Raw genomic sequence first — 22795 nt, 5'->3', positions numbered from 1 at the left:
TAATATGATTCTCAATCAGAGGAGATGAAAACCACCTGCCTCTAATTGAGAACCATATCAGGTACCCATAAACCAACATAGAAACACAAAACATAGACTGCCCACCCAAACTCACGTCCTGACCAACTAACACATACAAAAACTAACAGAAAACAGGTCAGGAACGTGACAAATATTTGGCCATCAGGTTTGTTTTTGGAGCAAAGTAGAAAGAAGCAAGTCAACAAGCTCAAAATCATCACGTTTTTGGCAGTATGTTTTATTATCTCTTTCACAATGTTAATGCCAGTTACAAGAGCAACAACAGATGAACGGTCGGTGAAGATATCTAATCAACTACCTGAAAGGAGACACATCCAAAGACATAAAAACATGTTTTCCTAAAGTAATACATTCTAATTCAAAACATTTTTGTTGCAATTTTTACACAAAAAATGGAACATAAGAAAAATGCACGCAACTTGAAGATACTGTTACACTTTATGATTAAAACCATTAAAATGCATGTAGCAGTACTCCAATAAGCCATGTGTTGTGTAACAGTATGTGTATTTCTCAGCACCAGTATATCTTACAAGACTCTTTTCGATGTTAGGAGAAAGACCAAGGTCAAGGGTTGAAATGGGGACCTTTTTTATCCTCTTATCTTATCCCAACATGGAGTTTAAAGCCATCAAACACACTCTGTCCACTTGTGACAACCAGTCCCATTGTGGGTTTGGATGTCACACAGTATGGGGTTGGTTGTCACAATATTTGCTAGTAGCTTATTCCTTTATTTGATCGAACAATATTTATATCAAAATTCAGCATTTTATGCCGTGAGAATAACATGTGACATTTTCAGTGAATTTGTGCGTGCTTGCACATGCGTGTGTGGGTGTGTGACAGAAAATAATGTGTGTTTGAGAGAAAAGCAATGAAGGGAGCTCTTTATATCACAAGAACAAAATAGCTTGCAATTTATTGTATACCAGGGGTGGCAATGTTGAAAGTGACAACCAACCCAATATTCCATGTGACAACCATCCCCAACTACACCCCCCCCCAATGCTAATTAAGATGTTAGTTACCACATGGCTTGACCTAGGAATTTAAATATCTCTCCCTTTCCTCTTTTCAACGAACATCATTGTTCATGGATACTCCGATAATTCAAACAATTACAAAGAAAATGTCATACATTTTTTTAGCTTTCACCTATGAAAAACACAAATTCCTCTCACCACAATGTTTTGTCATGTTGATATAAATTGACCAGGTGGATGAGTTCTTTCAAATTCATACATTTTAACCTTCCAATTATTACACAGCGCCATTTCAATTGGGAGCAATTAGCACTGTGACAACCAACACCGGTCTCCCCTATATCATTTCAGTTTCATTCCTTTGCCTAGGGCATCTGTAAGGTCATCTGTGTCTGGAGAGTGCACCTCGACTCGAATTGGATCTTCAGCCTTCCTGCCTTTTTTGTCTTCAATTGCGAGGAATTCCAAAATCGCAGAGGCATCACCAGCTCTCTTCTTGTTAGCCTGAGACCACTCTGCTATCTGCATCAGTATCTTCCCAGCCTTATTCCTGTGCCAACTCTCAATCGGAATCTGGTAGGCCTTTTTGAACTGGGTCACAGCACCATCCACGTCTTTCTTACTGTAGTACAGAAACTTTCCGAAGCCGGTGTAGCATTGCTGCTTGTCTGAGTCACTAAGGGACTCATCTTTCAGCAGGTTGGTGAAGATCTTCATCGCCTCCTCCAGCTGGTAGTTTCCTCCGTAAGCCTGAGCCAGGTTAAACCTGAATTGGACGTTGGATGGCTTCAGTTCCACAGCTCTGGAGAAGTAATGGATGCAGAGCTCTGTCTTCTCTTTTATCTGGCGTGCATTGACCCAGCTCCCTTTCCTCTTCTGCTCAGACATCTGGTTGAACTGGTGTTTGTGACACCGGCCGATTTGGTAATTCATGAAGGGGGAGTTTACAGACAGTTCGACAGCTTCCTCCAAAACCTCCAGAGTCTCATTGATGCCCGCGTGTCTGAAATACTCGGCCAAGTAATGTGTGACGTGAGGCACGTCAGGAGACAGTCTGAGGGCCTCTTTGATGAGTTTCATGGATTCATGTCTACTTTGGTGTTGAAGCTGCAGGGCTAGCAGGACCATGACTTCAGTGTTATCGGGCTCTAAGGATAAGGCTTTCCTTAGCTGAGTAGCACCTTCAGTATGCGCCAACCTCTCTGTTCCATCCATGGCTAACCCCTCCAACCTGTACAGGACCATGGCATAGCCCACGTTGAAGGATGCATTGTCTGGTTCTCCCTTAAGAGCTTTCTGAAAGCTCTCCTTTGCCCCCTTGTAAAATAGCCCCCCAAACCTTAGAAAACTCCAAGCCTTCTCACCATGTATTGAAGGTAAACTGCCTTGAATAGCAATCGTAAAACCCTTATTGATGTTTTCCAGCTTTCCAATGTAGGCATCCACATCATTCATGTTCCCTGAGTGATAGTGAACCCATGCAAAGTTAGCATAGGTTACCAGTAACTCTGTATCATCCTGTCTATTCTTCAATGCACTCTCAGCCTTGTGGAGATACTCAAGAGCACTAACATTGTTTTCCTTCAGGTGGCTCAGAAAGGCTAGTAAGTTGAAATATGTGGCATGGTTCGAAGTGCTGAACTTCATGATGCGATCCAGAAGTCTTTCAGGGAGGCTGTCCCGGTCCTTGATGTCAGCCTTTTCTATTCCCCATGTAAAGTGACACTCAAGTGCTTTCAGCTTCACTTCCATATCTGTTGTGACAGAAGCGCTATGAGGAAAAAAGAAAATGACCCATTAGTATTTGGTATTATAACATTTTTATTAGCCCATCATTGTTGTCGTTGTTATCAGCCAAAACCATCCTCATCAACAAAACCATCCTAATAATCATCACAACAGCATTGTTTCTTTTGTGTTTCTTTTAGGGTGGAATCAGCTTTAATATTGCAGATTGATTGTAGCTTCCATCAATGTAATCTTGCATATATATTTTGTAAATATATAAAACATATACAGTGCATTCGGTTTAAAAAAAAAAGGACATTATTTACATAAGTATTCAGACCCTTTGCTATGAGACTGAGCAATCGGAGGAGAAGGACCTTGGTCAGGGAGGTGACCAAGAACTCGATGGTCACTCTGACAGAGCTCCAGAGTTCCTCTGTGAAGATGGCAGAACCTTCCAGAAGTACAACCATCTCTGCAGTACTCCACCAATCAGGCTTTTATGGTAGAGTGGCCAGACGGAGGCCACTCCTCAGTAGAACGCACATGACAGCCCGCTTTTAGTTTGCCAAAAGGAACCTAAAGGGCTCTCAGACAATGAGAAACAAGATTCTCCGGTCTGATGAAACCAAGATGGAACTTTTTAGTCTGAATGCCAAGCGTCACGTCTGGAGGAAACCTGGCATCATGCCTATGGTGAAAGATGGTGGTGGCAGCATCATGCTGTGTGGATGTTTTTCTGCTGCAGGGACTGGGAGACTAGTAAGGATGGAGGGAAAGATGAACAGAGAAAAGTACAGAGAGATCCTTGATGAATACCTTCTCCAGAGCGCTCAGGACCTCAGACTAAGGCGAAGGTTCACCTTCCAACAGAACAACAACCCTAAGCAAACAGCCAAGACAACAGAGGAGTGGCTTCGGGACAAGTCTCTGAATGTCCTTGAGTGGCCCAGCAAGAGGCCGGACTTGAACCTGATGCAACATCTCTGGAGAGACCATAAGTTTTATAAATCAGAAAACATTTCTAAAAACCTGTTTTTGCTTTGTCAATATGGGGTATTGTGTTCTGATTGATGAGGGAAAAAACATTTAATCCATTTTAGAATAAGGCTGTAACGTAACCAGTGGCGTAAAGTAAAAATACTTGAAAGTACTACTTAAGTAGTTTTTTGGGGTATCTGTACTTTACTTTGCTATTAATATTTTTTGACAACTTTTACTTTTACTTCACCACATTCCTTTAGAAAATGATGTACTTTTTACTACATACATTTACCTGACTCCCAAAAGTACTAGTTACATTTTGAATGCTTATCAGGACAGGAAAAGGGTCTAATTCACACACTTATCAAGAGAACATCCCTGGTCATCCCTACTGCCTCTGAACTGACAGACTCACTGAACACATGCTTCGTTCTTAAATTATGTCTGAGTTTTACTCAAGTTGTATTTTACTGGGTGACTTTCACTTTTACTTGAATAAGATATCTTTACTTTTACTCAGGTCTGACAATTGGGTACTTTTTCCACCACTGAACGTAACAAAATTTGGAACAAGTCAAGGGGTCTGAATACTTTCCGAATACACTGTGATATACAGTACCAGTCAAAAGTTTGGGCACACCTACTCATTCAAGGGCTTTTCTTTATTTTTACTATTTTCTACATTGTAGAATATTAGTGAAGACATCAAAACTATGAAATAACACACTTGGAATCATGTAATAGCCAGAAAAGTGTTTGACAATTTTGATTGTTCAAAGTAGCCACCCTTTGCCTTGATGACAGCTTTGCACACTCTTGGCATTCTCTCAACCAGCTTCACCTGGAATGCTTTTCCAACAGTCTTGAAGGAGTTCCCACATATGCTGAGCACATGTTGGTTGCTTTTCCTTCAGTTTGCAGTCCAACTCATCCCAAACCATCTCAATTGGGTTGAGATCGGGGGATTGTGGAGGCCAGGTCATCTGATGCAGCACTCCATCACTCTCTTTCTTGGTCAAATAGTCCTTACGCAGCCTGGAGGTGTGTTGGGTCATTGTCCGGTTGAAAAACAAATGATAGTCCCACTAAGAGCAAACCAAATGGGATGGCGTATCGCTGCAGAATGCTGTGGTAGCCATGCTGGTTAAGTGTGCCTTGAATTCTAAGTTAATCACTGACTGTGTCACCAGCAAAGCACCCCCACACATCACACCTCCTCCTCCATGTTTCACAGTGGGAACCACACATGCAGAGATCATCCGTTCACCTACTCTGCGTCTCACAAAGACACGGCGGTTGGAACCAAAACTCAAACATTTGGACTCATCAGACCAAAGGACCAATTTCCACCGGTCTAATGTCCATTGCTCGAGTTTCTTTCCCAAGCAAGTCTCTTCTTCTTATTGGTGTCCTTTAGTAGTGGTTTCTTTGCAGCAATTCGACTATGAAGGCCTGATTCACACAGTCTACTCTGAACAGTTGATATTTAGATGTGTCTGTTACTTGAACTCTGTGAAGCATTTATTTGGGCTGTAATTTCTGAGGCTGGTAACTTTAGTAAACTTATCCTCTGCAGCAGAGGCACCACTGGGTCTTCCATTCCCATGGCGGTCCTCACGAGAGACAGTTTCATCATAGCGCTTGATGGTTTTTCGACTGCACTTGAAGAAACTTTCAAAGTTCTTGACATTTTCTGGATTGACTGACCTTCATGTCTTAAAGTAATGATGAACTGTTGTTTCTCTTTGCTTATTTTTGCTGTTCTTGCCATTATATGGACTTGGTATTTTACCAAATAGGGCTATCTTCTGTATACCACCCCTACCTTGTCACAACATAACTGATTGGCTCAAACGCATTAAGAAGTAAAGAAATTCCACAAATTAACTTTTAACAAGGCACACCTCTTAATTTAAATTAATTCCAGGTGACTACCTCATGATGCTGGTTGAGCGAATGCCGGAGTGTGCAAATTTGTCATCAAGGCAAAGGGTGGCTACTTTGAAGGGTCTCAAATATAATTTATATTTGTTTAACACTGTTTGGTTACTACATGATTACATATTTGTTATTTCATAGTTTTGATGTAGAAAATAGTAAAAATAAGGAAAAACCCTGGAATGAGTAGGTGTGTCCAATCGTTTGACTGGTACTGTATATCTTTAAAAAAATATATATTTTTTAAATTATTTTCCCCTAACCTTCCCTAATTGGAGTAAAATAATGGACAACAACACATAGGTTTCTACTTCCAGCTAATACGTACTATATACACTTTACGGACACAATATATTTTACAATAGTTATTTTTTGTTTGTTTTTCCTTCAGCTTCCCTCAAGCCCTCCGATCTATCTCTGAAGACCTTCCAGTTTGATTTTTATTTGCCATATATTTTTGAACTGTGCTGTTTCACAAAAGATCTGAACCTATATACATTTTATGGACACAGTATATTTTACAATAGCTATCGAGGAGTTGCGTTTTCTTCTGGGGATTGGTTCACCATGCTTACTTTCAAACATGTTTGGGTGTTGATTGTATTGGTAATATTGGTTGGTACATTTCTCTAGCCTTATAATTCGTTTTGTGTTATCCAGATTGAAGGTTATTGCACACGAGGATGTGGAGTGAAGTGCTAATATTTAGTGAAATTTATAAATATTGAATATTCCGTTTTTATCTTGAGACGTTCTGCAGCAAAGTGTTCAGTCCGCCATAACTCCTCTCTCTCTTGCTCACTCATAACACAACAGCATTGCTTATTATTGTGTTATATTAAGTACATTAGAGAGAGAGATTATGTATGTGCATGTCATTCAAATATGTTATAATTTTAGTAAAATTCTTACCTCATTTTACAGTCAATGGCAGAGAAGACAGGCTACAGTATTGAGATAATAACCCTCAGAGACACTACCCACTTCCTGTTATATCAAAGTTAATCACTGACTGTGTCACCAGCAAAGCACCCCCACACATCACACCTCCTCCTCCATGTTTCACAGTGGGAACCACACATGCAGAGATCATCCGTTCACCTACTCTGCGTCTCACAAAGACACGGCGGTTGGAACCAAAACTCAAACATTTGGACTCATCAGACCAAAGGACCAATTTCCACCGGTCTAATGTCCATTGCTCGAGTTTCTTTCCCAAGCAAGTCTCTTCTTCTTATTGGTGTCCTTTAGTAGTGGTTTCTTTGCAGCAATTCGACTATGAAGGCCTGATTCACACAGTCTACTCTGAACAGTTGATATTTAGATGTGTCTGTTACTTGAACTCTGTGAAGCATTTATTTGGGCTGTAATTTCTGAGGCTGGTAACTTTAGTAAACTTATCCTCTGCAGCAGAGGCACCACTGGGTCTTCCATTCCCATGGCGGTCCTCACGAGAGACAGTTTCATCATAGCGCTTGATGGTTTTTCGACTGCACTTGAAGAAACTTTCAAAGTTCTTGACATTTTCTGGATTGACTGACCTTCATGTCTTAAAGTAATGATGAACTGTTGTTTCTCTTTGCTTATTTTTGCTGTTCTTGCCATTATATGGACTTGGTATTTTACCAAATAGGGCTATCTTCTGTATACCACCCCTACCTTGTCACAACATAACTGATTGGCTCAAACGCATTAAGAAGTAAAGAAATTCCACAAATTAACTTTTAACAAGGCACACCTCTTAATTTAAATTAATTCCAGGTGACTACCTCATGATGCTGGTTGAGCGAATGCCGGAGTGTGCAAATTTGTCATCAAGGCAAAGGGTGGCTACTTTGAAGGGTCTCAAATATAATTTATATTTGTTTAACACTGTTTGGTTACTACATGATTACATATTTGTTATTTCATAGTTTTGATGTAGAAAATAGTAAAAATAAGGAAAAACCCTGGAATGAGTAGGTGTGTCCAATCGTTTGACTGGTACTGTATATCTTTAAAAAATATATATTTTTTAAATTATTTTCCCCTAACCTTCCCTAATTGGAGTAAAATAATGGACAACAACACATAGGTTTCTACTTCCAGCTAATACGTACTATATACACTTTACGGACACAATATATTTTACAATAGTTATTTTTTGTTTGTTTTTCCTTCAGCTTCCCTCAAGCCCTCCGATCTATCTCTGAAGACCTTCCAGTTTGATTTTTATTTGCCATATATTTTTGAACTGTGCTGTTTCACAAAAGATCTGAACCTATATACATTTTATGGACACAGTATATTTTACAATAGCTATCGAGGAGTTGCGTTTTCTTCTGGGGATTGGTTCACCATGCTTACTTTCAAACATGTTTGGGTGTTGATTGTATTGGTAATATTGGTTGGTACATTTCTCTAGCCTTATAATTCGTTTTGTGTTATCCAGATTGAAGGTTATTGCACACGAGGATGTGGAGTGAAGTGCTAATATTTAGTGAAATTTATAAATATTGAATATTCCGTTTTTATCTTGAGACGTTCTGCAGCAAAGTGTTCAGTCCGCCATAACTCCTCTCTCTCTTGCTCACTCATAACACAACAGCATTGCTTATTATTGTGTTATATTAAGTACATTAGAGAGAGAGATTATGTATGTGCATGTCATTCAAATATGTTATAATTTTAGTAAAATTCTTACCTCATTTTACAGTCAATGGCAGAGAAGACAGGCTACAGTATTGAGATAATAACCCTCAGAGACACTACCCACTTCCTGTTATATCAAAGCTTTTCATTTAGCAGAAAGGAAAACGAAACTCATACGTGTTTGCTAAAAATGTCCATTCTGCCAACAAGCTATGATTGAAGAAGAACAGTACCATTGTAACGGCTGTCGTCTTCCTCCTCGTCTGAGGAGGAGAACTTTGAAGGATCAGAGGACCAATGCGCAGCGTGGTAAGTGTCCATAACGTTTATTATAAAACATAAACTGAACACTACGAAATACAAAACAATAAAGGTGAACATAAACGAAACCGAAACAGTTCTGTCTGGTGCAGACACACAAAGACTGAAGACAACCACCCACAAAACCCAACACAAAACAGGCTACCTAAATATGGTTCCCAATCAGAGACAACGCAAAACACCTGCCTCTGATTGAGAACCATATCAGGCCAAACACAAACCCAACACAGAAATAGAAAACATAGATTACCCACCCAACTCATGCCCTGACCACACTAAAACAAAGAAAATACAAAAGAACTATGGTCAGAACGTGACAACCATCAACAACTGAATCTAAACTCACCTAGAATGTGCACGCACCATCCTAGCGGCATGCATCTTTTTTTTCATGACTTGTTTTAACCAATTGATGACGATTTGTAGCTACACTCAAACAAAATGCTGGGTTTAAAACAACCCAATTTGGGGTATTTGGTTACCCACCGCCGGGTAAATATTGGACAGAACACACGCTGAGTAATTTTGACCCAGCCAGTTGAGTTGTGATGACTGGAACGAATTGCAACAATCACTGAAGCTGGAGACTCATATCTCCCTCACTAACTTCAAGCATCAGCTATCAGAGCAGCTTACAGATCATTGCACCTGTACATAGCCCTTCTGTAAATAGCCCATCCAACTACCTCATCCCCATATTTTTATTTTTTTATTTTCTGCTCTTTTGCACCCTAGTATCTCTACTTGAACATTCATCTTCTGCACATCTATCACTCCAGTGTTTAATTGCTAAATTGTAATTATTTCGCCACTTCTGCCTATTAATTGCCTTAACTCCCTAATTTGACCTCATTTGCACACACTGTATATAGACTTTTCTATTGTGTTATTGACTGTATGTTTGTTTATTTCCATGTGTAACTCTGTGTTGTTGTTTGTGTCGCACTGCTTTGCTTTATCTTGGCCAGGTCACAGTTGTAAATGAGAACTTGTTCTCAACTGGCCTCTCTGGTTAAATAAAGGTTAAATAAAAAAAATAAAAAAATAAACAGCTCTAATGTTACAGGCTTCACTCTCATGGTGCATTGTAAAAGTCTGCGCAGGACCGATTTCTTCATCCCCCTCCAGCGTGTACCTGCTGGATTTCTGTCAGACTGACTCCCCGCCCGCTACTGCAAGAACTGTATGGAATCAATATCATGTCAAATGTATTTTGAACACACAGCATGCATTTTGTAGAGAAAGACTTGCACTTTCTCTTGAGCTATACCCTTTACCAGAGGGACGATTTTCAGACAGAGAAATAATGGGTGACCAATATTTAGGCCTATTTCTAGGCAATGTAGTAAACTATAGCCTAATCATAGGCCTATTTAGGCAGTACATTTCCTTGGAAAGATAACTGCCCCGTGCTTCTGCGCACATGCATAGGCTATAGCCTACTCTATTTAATAGAGACCACACGTGCACCTGTTCACGCTTTATGGCTACTGAACTGGAAGCAGCAAGAATGATGACAGCAACACTTGCTACGTTTTTCACAGTCCTATAGGATATAGCCTACCTTTTAGGAGGACGATTTGCAGGCAGAGACAAATAAATGAGTAATCAATACTTATTGAAACTGAAAAGGCGCAACGATTGCTCACCATAGTAGCCTAACCGATGTGCGCTTTGTGCCTTTTCCTTTTAAGTTATGATTTTAAAAAACCATTGCACTTGGTTGAGCGCCCTCCACTTTCCATGATCAATATTTATTTACAGACACTGTAATAAACTACAGTCGAAACATATTTAAATTAATTTCATGTTCAAGTTAACTGCTACATTGTTCTCCGCCCATTTAGGCAGACTACTCTATATCAATGAGACCACACTTACTAGGGCACTTGAACTCTCATGCCCAGCTAGGAGTAGTAGGCTACTGAATTTGATGCAGCAAAAAATATGTGCTTTTAATACAATAGGTAGGCTAACGCATACAAAGCAGAAAGAGGACCGTTTCCAAATAATCTGTGGGACAACATAACTATTTTCCTCCCAAAGTTGTCTGTCTGATTGCCAGCTCCCGCCCACTGCATCACAATGATCTCTGTCAGGACCTGCAGGTCCCGCAGGCTCGCCGCAGGAATGCAGCCCTCTAGTGCAGTCAGTACACAACACTATGCTCATCATGTTTTAGCACGATTCGATGGTGACAGCAGGGTCAGACAGCCAGGGAAGATCAGTCTACTGAGCTCAGGTGAATTTTGCAATATATTAACAATACAAGTGAATGATACAATGTTCCATCTATAATTGATGTCTAGACCTACAGTAGTTACAGGACAGCAGTTGAATCTTAAAGCTACAGTCTGGGATCTGGGAATAATGGTCATTTCAATTATTGAACCATTGATTCTATCCTTGGATAATATAATGTATAAATGTACTGCCAGGTAATTATTTGTCATGCCTCATTTTTTTTCTTCTTTTTTTTTCTTTTTCTTCTAATTGTATCCCCTTTTCTCCCCAATTTTCGTGGTATCCAATCGCTAGTAATTACTATCTTGTCTCATCGCTACAACTCCCGTACGGGCTCGGGAGAGACGAAGGTCGAAAGCCATGCGTCCTCCGAAGCACAACCCAACCAAGCCGCACTGCTTCTTAACACAGCGCGCCCGGAAGCCAGCCGCACCAATGTGTGGAGGAAACACCGTGCACCCGCCCCCCTCGGTTAGCGCGCACTGCGCCCGGCCCGCCACAGGAGTCGCTGGAGCGCGATGAGACAAGGATATCCCAAACCCTCCCTAACCCGGACGACGCTAGGCCAATTGTGCGTCGCCCGACGGACCTCCCGGTCGCGGCCGGCTGCGACAGAGCCTGGGAGTGAACCCAGAGACTCTGGGTTCTCTAGACCACTGCGCTACCCGGGAGGCCCTGTCATGCCTCATTTTAGGAGGATCAGATGGTGACAGGGGTCTCAGCAGGGTCAGGCAGCCAGGGAAGACCAGCAGATACTTCACTTTATTCACTCTGTGTAGCAAACACTGGACAAGCCTGATGCTATTTTAAGGCAGTCTGACAAACCTCCAAAGTTGATTTCCAAACTGTATCAATGGTTGATAGAGGCTTTTCCCGAATAACACTTAACATGTAAAACAAAAATGTGAGGAAGACCTGGTAGAAGCTATTGATGATGATACAGATTTGATGTAATGCTCAGTCATGTTCATATAATCTCAGACATAAATTACTGCAGTTTAAGGCCATCCATAGAACATCCTATATGCAAGTGAAACTGAATATCACGCATTCAGAAATGCAATACCTCTGCTGGAGGTGGAAAACACAAAAGGGGACATATTTGCATATGTTATGGTCTCGTGAAGGCTGAATGAATTCTGGCAAAGAGTATGTTCTTTTATCTGAGCATGTCTACATATTCTCTTTTCTCCCTGTTTTTGTTTGCTTGGAAATATTGATACTGGAGGCATTTACAGTGCATTCTGAAAGTATTCAGACCCCTTCCATTTTTCCACATTTTGTTACATTACAGCCTTATTCTAAAATGAATTCAATAGTTCCCCCCCCCCATCAATCTACACACAATACCCCATAATGACAAAGCAAAAAAACAGGTTTTTAGAAATTTTTGCAAAATTATAAACCCCCCCACCCCTCTGGAAATATTACATTTACATAAGTATTCAGACCCTTTACTCAGTACTTTGTTAAAGCACCTTTGGCAGTGATTACAGCCTCGAGTCTTCTTGGGTATGGGAATTTCTCCCATTCTTCTCTGCAGATCCTCTGAAGCTCTGTCAGGTTACATGAGGAGCGTCGCTGCTCAGCTATTTTCAGATCTCTCCAGAGATGTTAGACCGAGTTTAAGTCAAATCAAACCAAATCAAATTGTATTTCTCACACGTGTTTAGCAGATGTTATTGCGGGTATAGCGAAACGCTTGTGTTTCTAGTTCTAACAGTGCAGTAATATCTAACAGTAATATCTAACAATTTCACAACAATACACACAAATCTAAAGTAAATCTAAAGCAGCCTCTAATGTGATAGTGACGGATGGTTGTTGCTAATGTGACAAGAATGACGTTGTAAGTAACAGCCAACTTTCCAGGACATATGCATGTCTTAAATGTGCAGAAAGCTTAACTTCCTGTTAATCTAACTGCACTGTCCAATTTATGGTAGCTATTACAGTGAAAAAATACCATGATATTATTTGAGGAGAGTGCACAACAACAAAAAACATTTATCACGGCAACTGGTTTGATACATTCACCTCTGAAGGTAAATGGTAAATAATGCACTTACATTCAGTAATCTTGCTCTGATTTATCATCCCAGGGGTCCCAGAGATAAAATGTAGTATGGTTTTGTTTGATAAAACCAATTTTTATATTCAAATGTAGGAACTAGTTTCTACAGTTTTAACCCCGTCTGTCAGATCCTTAACAGTCTGATGGCCTTGAGATAGAAGCTTTTTTTCAGTCTCTCGGTCCCTGCTTTGATGCATATGTACTGACCTCGCCTTCTGGATGATAGCAGAGTGAACAGGCAGTGGCTCAGGTGGTTGTTGTCCTTGATGATCTTTTTGGCCTTCCTGTGACATCGGGTGCTGTAGGTGTCCTGGAGGGCAGGTATTTTTACCCCGGTGATGCATTGGGCAGACCGCACCACCCTCTGGAGAGCCCTGCGGTTGCGGGCAGTGCAGTTCCCGTACCAGACGGTGATACAGCCCGACAAGATGCTCTCAATTGTGCATCTGTAAGAGTTTGTGAGGGTTTTAGGTGCCAAGCCAAATTTCTTTAGCCTCCTGAGGTTGAAGAGGCGCTGTTGTGCCTTCTTCACCACACTATCTGTGGGTGGACCATTTCAGTTTGTCAGTGATATGTACGCTGAATTTGAAGCTTTCCACCTTCTCCACTGCCGTCCCATCGATGTGGACACAGGGTTGCTCCCTCTGCTGTTTCCTGATGTCCACAATCTACTCTTTTGTTTTGTTGATGTTGGGTGAGAGGTTATTTTCCTGGCACCACACTCCCAGGGCCCTCACCTCCTCCCTGTAGGCTGTCTCGTCATTGTGGGTAATCAGGCCTACTACTGTTGTGTTGTCTGCAAACTTAATGATTGAGTTGGAGGGAGTACAGTAGGGGGCTGAGCACGCATCCTTGTGGGACCCCAGTGTTGAGTATCAGCGAAGTGGAGGTGTTTTTTGCTACCTTCACCACCTGGGGGCGGCCCATCAGGAAGTCCAGGACCCAGTTGCACAGGGCGGGGTTCAGACCCAGGGCCTCAAGCTTATTGATGAGCTTGGAGGGTACTATGGTGTTGAATGCTGAGCTATAGTCAATGAACAGCATTCTTACATAGGTATTCCTCATGTCCAGATGGGATAGGTCAGTGTGCATTGCGATTGCATCATCTGTGGATCTATTGTGGCGGTAAGCAAATTGAAGTGGGTCTAGGGTGTCAGGCCAGGCTCTGTCTGGGCCACTCAAACACATTCAGAGACTTGTCCCGAAGCCACTCCTGCTTTGTCTTGGCTGTGTGCTTATGGTCGTGGTGCTGTTGGATGGTGAAACTTTGCCCCTGTCTGAGATCCTGAGCGCTCTGGAGTAGGTTTTCATCAAGGATCTCTCTGTACTTTGCTCCGTTCATCTTTCCCTCGATCCTGACTAGTCTCCCAGTCCCTGCCGCTGAAAAACATCCACACAGCATCATGATGCTGCCATCACCATGCTTCACCGTAGGGATGATGTCAGGTTTCCTCCAGACGTGACGCTTGGCATTCAGGCAAAAGAGTTCAATCTTGGTGTCAATGTTCAATGTCAAGAGTGTGCAAAGCTCTCATCAAAGCAAAGGGTGGCTATTTGAAGAATCTCAACTATAAAATATATTTTGATTTGTTTAACACTTTTTTGGTTACTACATGATTCCATATGTGTTATTTCATAGTTTTGATGTCTTCACTATTATTTTACAATGTAGAAAATATTACAAATAAAGAAAACATCTTGAATGAGGCGGCAGGTAGCCTAGTGGTTAGAGTGTTGGACTAGTAACCGAAAGGTTGCAAGATCAAATCCCTGAGCTGACAAGGTAAAATCTGTTGTTCTGCCCCTGAACAAGGCAGTTAACCAACTGTTTCTAGGCCATCACTGAAAATAAAGATTTGTTGCTTAACTGACTTGCCTAGTTAAATAAAGGTTAAAAAAATGAGTAGGTGTTCTAAACCTTTTGACCGGTAGTGTTTGTAAATAAGATATTTCTGTTTTCTGTCTAAAAACTATTTTTCGCTTTGTCATTGTGGGGTATTGTGTAGAATGATGAGGAACATTTTTTTATTTAATCAATTTAAAATAAGGCTGTAAAGTAACAAAATGTGGAAAAACGGAAGGGGGCTGAATAGTTTCCGAATGCATTGTATAGTGACTAAGAAATGCATTCCCATTAATTAGAAGGTTGTCACAATGGATTGCAGTAATGTCAAGTTATGTTGTCATGTTTTGTCATTGATTATCATGTCTTGTCCCTGTGCTTCCCTCTGCTGGTCTTATTAGGTTCTTTCTCTTTCTCTCTCTCTCTCCTCCTCCCTCTCTCCCTCTCCCGCTCTCTCTCTCTCTATCGTTCCGTTCCTGCTCCCAGCTGTTTCTCATTCTCCTAACGACCTCATTTACTCTTTCACACCTGTCCCCTATTTTGCCCTCTGATTAGAGTCCCTATTTCTCCCTCTGTTTCCGCTTCTGTCCTTGTCGGATTCTTGTTTGATGTTTGCTGTTCCTGTGTCCTTGTTCCGCCCTGTCGTGTTCTTTGCCTTCTTCAGATGCTGCGTGTGAGCAGGTGTCTATGTCAGCTACGGCCAGTGCCTTCCCGAAGCGACCTGCAGTCTGTGGTCGCGTCTCCAGTCGTTCCTCTCTATTGACGAGAGGATTTCAGTTTCCTGTTTTGGATTTACCATTGATTATATCCAGGAGAATCATTATTTGTTTAATACTGGAATAAAGACTCTGTTACTATTACGTCGCTTTTGGGTCCTCATTCACCAGCATAACAGAAGAATCCGACCAAGAATGGACCCAGCGACTACGGATTCTCGCAACACTGCCGTCGAGATCCAGGGAGCAATGCTCGGCAGACACGAGCAGGAATTGTCTGCTGCTCGCCATGCCGTTGAGACCCTGTCCGCTCAGGTCTCCGATCTCTCAGGACAGTTTCAGAGTCTTCGTCTCGTGCCACCAGCTACTTCCTGGTCTTCCGAGTCTCCGGAACCTAGGGTTAATAACCCACCATGTTACTCTGGGCAGCCCACTGAGTGTCGCTCCTTTCTCACCCAGTGTGATATTGTGTTCTCTCTCCAGCCCAACACATACTCAAGAGAGAGAGCTCGGATCGCTTACGTCATATCACTCCTTACTGGTCGGGCTCGGGAGTGGGGCACAGCTATCTGGGAGGCAAGGGCTGAGTGTTCTAACGTTTATCAGAACTTTAAAGAGGAGATGATACGGGTTTTTGATCGTTCAGTTTTTGGGAAGGAGGCTTCCAGGGTCCTGGCTTCCCTATGTCAAGGTGATCGATCCATAACGGATTACTCTATAGAGTTTCGCACTCTTGCTGCATCCAGTGACTGGAACGAGCCGGCGTTGCTCGCTCGTTTTCTGGAGGGACTCCACGCTGAGGTTAAGGATGAGATTCTCTCCCGGAGGTTCCTTCCAGCGTGGACTCTTTGATTGCTCTCGCCATCCGCATAGAACGACGGGTAGATCTTCGTCACCGAGCTCGTGGAAGAGAGCTCGCGTTAACGGTGTTTCCCCTCTCCGCATCTCAACCATCTCCTCCCACCGGCTCAGAGACTGAGCCCATGCAGCTGGGAGGTATTCGCATCTCGACTAAGGAGAGGGAACGGAGAATCACCAACCGCCTTTGCCTCTATTGCGGTTCTGCTGGACATTTTGTCATGTCATGTCCAGTAAAAGCCAGAGCTCATCAGTAAGCGGAGGGCTACTGGTGAGCGCTACTACTCAGGTCTCTCCATCAAGATCCTGTACTACCTTGTCGGTCCATCTACGCTGGACCGGTTCGGCTGCTTCCTGCAGTGCCTTGATAGACTCAGGGGCTGAGGGTTGTTTTATGGACGAAGCATGGGCTCGGAAACATGACATTCCTCTCAGACAGTTAGGGAAGCCCACGCCCATGTTCGCCTTAGATGGTAGTCTTCTCCCCAGTATCAGATGTGAGACACTACCTTTAACCCTCACTGTATCTGGTAACCACAGTGAGACCATTTCCTTTTTGATTTTTCGTTCACCTTTTACACCTGTTGTTTTGGGTCATCCCTGGCTAGTAAGTCATAATCCTTCTATTAATTGGTCTAGTAATTCTATTCTATCCTGGAACGTTTCTTGTCATGTGAAGTGTTTAATGTCTGCTATCCCTCCTGTGTCTTCTGTCCCCTCTACTCAGGAGGAACCTGGTGATTTGACAGGAGTGCCGGAGGAATATCATGATCTGCGCACGGTCTTCAGTCGGTCCAGAGCCAGCTCCCTTCCTCCTCACCGGTCGTATGATTGTTGTATTGATCTCCTTCCGGGGACCACTCCCCCTCGGGGTAGACTATACTCTCTGTCGGCTCCCGAACGTAAGGCTCTCGAGGATTATCTGTCTGTTTCTCTCGACGCCGGTACCGTGGTGCCTTCTTCCTCTCCCGCCGGAGCGGGATTTTTTCTTTGTTAAGAAGAAGGACGGTACTCTGCGCCCCTGCGTGGATTATCGAGGGCTGAATGACATAACGGTTAAGAATCGTTATCCGCTTCCCCTTATGTCGTCAGCCTTCGAGATTTTGCAGGGAGCCAGGTTCTTTACTAAGTTGGACCTTCGTAACGCTTACCATCTCGTACGCATCAGAGAGGGGGACGAGTGGAAGACGGCGTTTAACACTCCGTTAGGGCATTTTGAATACCGGGTTCTGCCGTTCGGTCTCGCTAATGCTCCAGCTGTCTTTCAGGCATTAGTTAATGATGTACTGAGAGACATGCTGAACATTTTTGTTTTCGTTTACATTGACGATATCCTGATTTTTTCACCGTCACTCGAGATTCATGTTCAGCACGTTCGACGTGTACTCCAGCGCCTTTTAGAGAATTGTCTCTACGTGAAGGCTGAGAAGTGCGCCTTTCATGTCTCCTCTGTCACATTTCTCGGTTCTGTTATTTCCGCTGAAGGCATTCAGATGGATCCCGCTAAGGTCCAGGCTGTCAGCGATTGGCCCGTTCCTAAGTCACGTGTCGAGTTGCAGCGCTTTCTCGGTTTCGCTAATTTCTATCGGCGTTTCATTCGTAATTTCGGTCAAGTGGCTGCCCCTCTCACAGCTCTGACTTCTGTCAAGACTTGCTTTAAGTGGTCCGGTTCCGCCCAGGGAGCTTTTGATCTCCTCAAGAAGCGTTTTACATCCGCCCCTATCCTTGTTACTCCTGACGTCACTAAACAATTCATTGTCGAGGTTGACGCTTCAGAGGTGGGCGTGGGAGCCATTCTGTCTCAGCGCTTCCAGTCTGACGATAAGGTCCATCCTTGCGCTTACTTTTCTCATCGCCTGTCGCCATCGGAACGCAACTATGATGTGGGTAACCGCGAACTGCTCGCCATCCGCTTAGCCATAGGCGAATGGCGACAGTGGTTGGAGGGGGCGACCGTCCCTTTTGTCGTTTGGACTGACCATAAGAACCTTGAGTACATCCGTTCGGCCAAACGACTTAATGCACGTCAAGCTCGTTGGGCGTTGTTTTTCGCTCGTTTCGAGTTCGTGATTTCCTATCGTCCGGGAAATAAGAACACCAAGCCTGATGCCTTATCCCGTCTCTTTAGTTCTTCTGTGGTTTCTACCGACCCCGAGGGGATTCTCCCTGAAGGGCGTGTTGTCGGGTTGACTGTCTGGGGAATTGAGAGACAGGTAAAGCAAGCACTCACTCACACTGCGTCGCCGCGCGCTTGTCCTAGTAACCTTCTGTTCGTTCCTGTCTCTACTCGTCTGGCTGTTCTTCAGTGGGCTCACTCTGCCAAGTTAGCTGGCCACCCCGGCGTTCGGGGTACGCTTGCTTCTATTCGCCAGCGGTTTTGGTGGCCTACTCAGGAGCGGGACACGCGCCGTTTCGTGGCTGCTTGTTCGGACTGCGCGCAGACTAAGTCAGGTAACTCTCCTCCTGCCGGTCGTCTCAGACCGCTTCCCATTCCTTCTCGACCATGGTCTCACATCGCCTTAGACTTTATTACCGGTCTGCCTTCGTCTGCGGGGAAGACTGTGATTCTTACGGTTATCGATAGGTTCTCTAAGGCGGCACATTTCATTCCCCTCGCTAAGCTTCCTTCCGCTAAGGAGACGGCACAAATCATCATTGAGAATGTGTTCAGAATTCATGGCCTCCCGTTAGACGCCGTTTCAGACAGAGGTCCGCAATTCACGTCACAGTTTTGGAGGGAGTTCTGTCGTTTGATTGGTGCTTCCGTCAGTCTCTCTTCCGGGTTTCATCCCCAGTCTAACGGTCAAGCAGAAGGGGCCAATCAGTCGATTGGTCGCATATTACGCAGCCTTTCGTTTCGAAACCCTGCGTCTTGGGCAGAACAGCTCCCCTGGGCTGAGTACGCTCACAACTCGCTTCCTTCGTCTGCTACCGGGCTATCCCCGTTTCAGAGTAGTCTTGGCTACCAGCCTCCTCTGTTTTCGTCCCAGCTCGCCGAGTCCAGCGTTCCCTCCGCTCAGGCTTTTGTCCAACGTTGTGAGCGCACCTGGAGGAGGGTCAGGTCTGCACTTTGCCGTTACAGGGCGCAGACTGTGAGAGCCGCCAATAAACGTAGGATTAAGAGTCCTAGGTATTGTCGCGGTCAGAGAGTGTGGCTTTCCACTCGTAACCTTCCCCTTACGACAGCTTCTCGCAAGTTGACTCCGCGGTTCATTGGTCCGTTCCGTGTCTCTCAGGTCGTCAATCCTGTCGCTGTGCGACTGCTTCTTCCGCGACATCTTCGTCGCGTCCACCCTGTCTTCCATGTCTCTTGTGTCAAGCCTTTTCTTCGCGCCCCCGTTCGTCTTCCCCCCCCCCCCCCCCCGTCCTTGTCGAGGGCGCTCCTATTTACAAGGTACGGAAGATCATGGACATGCGTTCTCGGGGACGTGGTCACCAGTACTTAGTGGATTGGGAGGGTTACGGTCCTGAGGAGAGGAGTTGGGTTCCATCTCGGGACGTGCTGGACCGTTCGTTGATTGATGATTTCCTTCATTGCCGCCAGGGTTCCTCCTCGAGTGCGCCAGGAGGCGCTCGGTGAGTGGGGGGGTACTGTCATGTTTTGTCATTGATTATCATGTCTTGTCCCTGTGCTTCCCTCTGCTGGTCTTATTAGGTTCTTTCTCTTTCTCTCTCTCTCTCCTCCTCCCTCTCTCCCTCTCCCGCTCTCTCTCTCTCTATCGTTCCGTTCCTGCTCCCAGCTGTTTCTCATTCTCCTAACGACCTCATTTACTCTTTCACACCTGTCCCCTATTTTGCCCTCTGATTAGAGTCCCTATTTCTCCCTCTGTTTCCGCTTCTGTCCTTGTCGGATTCTTGTTTGATGTTTGCTGTTCCTGTGTCCTTGTTCCGCCCTGTCGTGTTCTTTGCCTTCTTCAGATGCTGCGTGTGAGCAGGTGTCTATGTCAGCTACGGCCAGTGCCTTCCCGAAGCGACCTGCAGTCTGTGGTCGCGTCTCCAGTCGTTCCTCTCTATTGACGAGAGGATTTCAGTTTCCTGTTTTGGATTTACCATTGATTATATCCAGGAGAATCATTATTTGTTTAATACTGGAATAAAGACTCTGTTACTATTACGTCGCTTTTGGGTCCTCATTCACCAGCATAACATATGTATACTGGGCAACTTTCATAAGGCCTGGATGCCTTTTATGGAATACAGTACAACTAAAGGAGTCTGTATTGAAAACATGCCCATGTTAGGGAAGATACTTATTTAGGCAATCCCAAGCTGCTGGGCTGCTCAGTCCTGGCCCTTGGGGTCTTCCATCCTGTGGGTTGTCACTCTGGCCTTGGCCTAACACACCCAAAGTCAATAATGAATGTTTCCCTAAGATCCTAAAGCTGAGTCCCTAGGGACAGGACGTGGTGACCCAGCTATATTGTGTGCGCGTAAAAAAAGAGCTCTACAGTACTATTAGTCCTGTGAGATACATTTTATGGCGGATTTGCTGTTCCTGTGTGTTAATGTACTGTATATTTGAGGTGTGTGTTTTTTTTTATGATGTTTTTTGTTTCCAATTTAAAAAATGAAAGTTGTGAACTGGGATGGAAATTGTGTTGCGAGGGAGTTGAGTTATTGACTAAACTGGTGGGGGTTGGGCGTGCAGGCGGCTAGGGCTGGCTGGTCGGTCTGGGAGAAATTTGATATAGAGAGTCTTAATAAAGACAATCAAAAGTCTTTGTCTTTTTTTCAAGAGTTCATTTGTTAGGCTCTTGGTCAAAGGTGCAACACAATATTTATTATTGAATTACCTTTGATCTAGTTCAGTCTTATTAATCACGTAAGCATTTTGAATAATGATCTCTTACTTAGCTTGATGACTGTGGGTATTTTTGCTTACTTTTTGTTCTAAATGGAGACGGCATTTTGGATTGTGTAAAAATCTTTAAATTACCTTTAGATGCTCGACAAATTCTGGGGGAGGACCCCCAGACACACTGCCAGGTTAAGGAACTTTTAGGGAACTCGTACTCTTCTGTAAGCGTCATTGAAACTACAACATGATCAATGTTCAACCTTACCATTTGATAACTATACAACAGAACAGATGAATAGGAATGACATTTACTCTCATTGGTGGCTAAAAATAACTATCTGAAAGCCACACCCCTACTAAACTACCCCTCCAGTGTTCTGATCTCAATAACCCATCACCGACAACCCAGCACCCAGCATCAATAACCCAACAGTTTTTAAAGAGAACAACCCAACTAAGTGACCCATCGCCTGCAAACCAGCAGTTGGGTCTACCAAACAACCCAGTATGTTTTGGAGTGTAGAAGGGCAAAGCTATTGAGATGTTGTAAAAACATTAGTGTGCTTATAGTTTGGGCTCCATCCGTGGCAAATGCTCAGTCAAAATAGAGCAGAAAACACAGCAGCATTCTACTTAAGATATTACAACGTTAAGAGACTGATTCATGATCTCTCACTTTGACTTTTTAATCTGAAGCAAACTTTATTTTATTAATGTTCTTGAAGAATTCCCAGGGAAATTGCATTAGGCCTACATAGCCTATCCAATCACCACACTTGTTAATATCTGTAATGAAATATGTTTTATTTAGTTAAGGAATGTATCTTTAAATGTGAACAACATCAACATATTATTGTCTTATTTTACCCTTTCGACTAACTGGAAGGTCAACTCACTGTCAAACTTCCAACGACTCCCCCCAAACGTTTGTCAAAGTGCCAGCATGGAAATACTTAGAGGGAACAATAAGAAGATTTAATATTGTAACGGTGTTCCTCCTCCTCTTCATCCGAAGAGGAGGAGCAGGGATTGAACCAAAACGCAGCGTTTCTAGTAGACATGAAATTTATTAAACAAGACAAAAACGAACACGAAAATATACTTGAATAATTACAAAACAACAAAACGACGTAGACAGACCTGAACATGGAACTTACATAACTACACGAAGAACTCACGAACAGGAACAGACTACATCAAACGAACGAACAAACGAAACAGTCCCGTGTGGTGCGCAGACACAAACACGGAAGACAATCACCCACCACAAACAAAGTGAAAACACCTACCTTAATATGATTCTCAATCAGAGGAGATGAAAACCACCTGCCTCTAATTGAGAACCATATCAGGTACCCATAAACCAACATAGAAACACAAAACATAGACTGCCCACCCAAACTCACGTCCTGACCAACTAACACATACAAAAACTAACAGAAAACAGGTCAGGAACGTGACATAACCCCCCCCTTAAGGTGCGAACTCCGGGCGCACCAGCACAAAGTCTTGGGGAGGGTCTGGGTGGGCATCTGACCACGGTGGTGGCTCAGGCTCTGGGCGAGGTCCCCACCCCACCATAGTCAATCCCAGCTTACGTCTCCCCCTTAGAATGACCACCCTCCTATTACA

General features: G+C 43.6%; 1 protein-coding gene across 1 annotated transcript; it reads right to left on the bottom strand.

Annotated features, from left to right (window-relative positions):
• Positions 1-238: 238 nt before the first annotated feature.
• LOC139570114 (interferon-induced protein with tetratricopeptide repeats 5-like) lies at positions 239-7328 on the bottom strand. The gene is made up of 2 exons (XM_071391671.1): positions 6591-7328; positions 239-2799 (listed from the first exon to the last, which is right to left on the bottom strand). The coding sequence occupies exons 1-2, from the start codon at positions 6593-6595 to the stop codon at positions 1371-1373; spliced, it is 1434 nt and encodes a 477-aa protein (XP_071247772.1). The 5' UTR covers positions 6596-7328; the 3' UTR covers positions 239-1370.
• Between the last annotated feature and the right edge of the window lie 15467 nt (positions 7329-22795).

The sequence above is a fragment of the Salvelinus alpinus genome, chromosome 3 (assembly GCF_045679555.1).
Source record: "Salvelinus alpinus chromosome 3, SLU_Salpinus.1, whole genome shotgun sequence".
NCBI lineage: Eukaryota > Metazoa > Chordata > Actinopteri > Salmoniformes > Salmonidae > Salvelinus > Salvelinus alpinus.
Note: the sequence above shows the minus strand (reverse complement) of the source record. Positions and strands in the feature narration are given on the sequence as shown.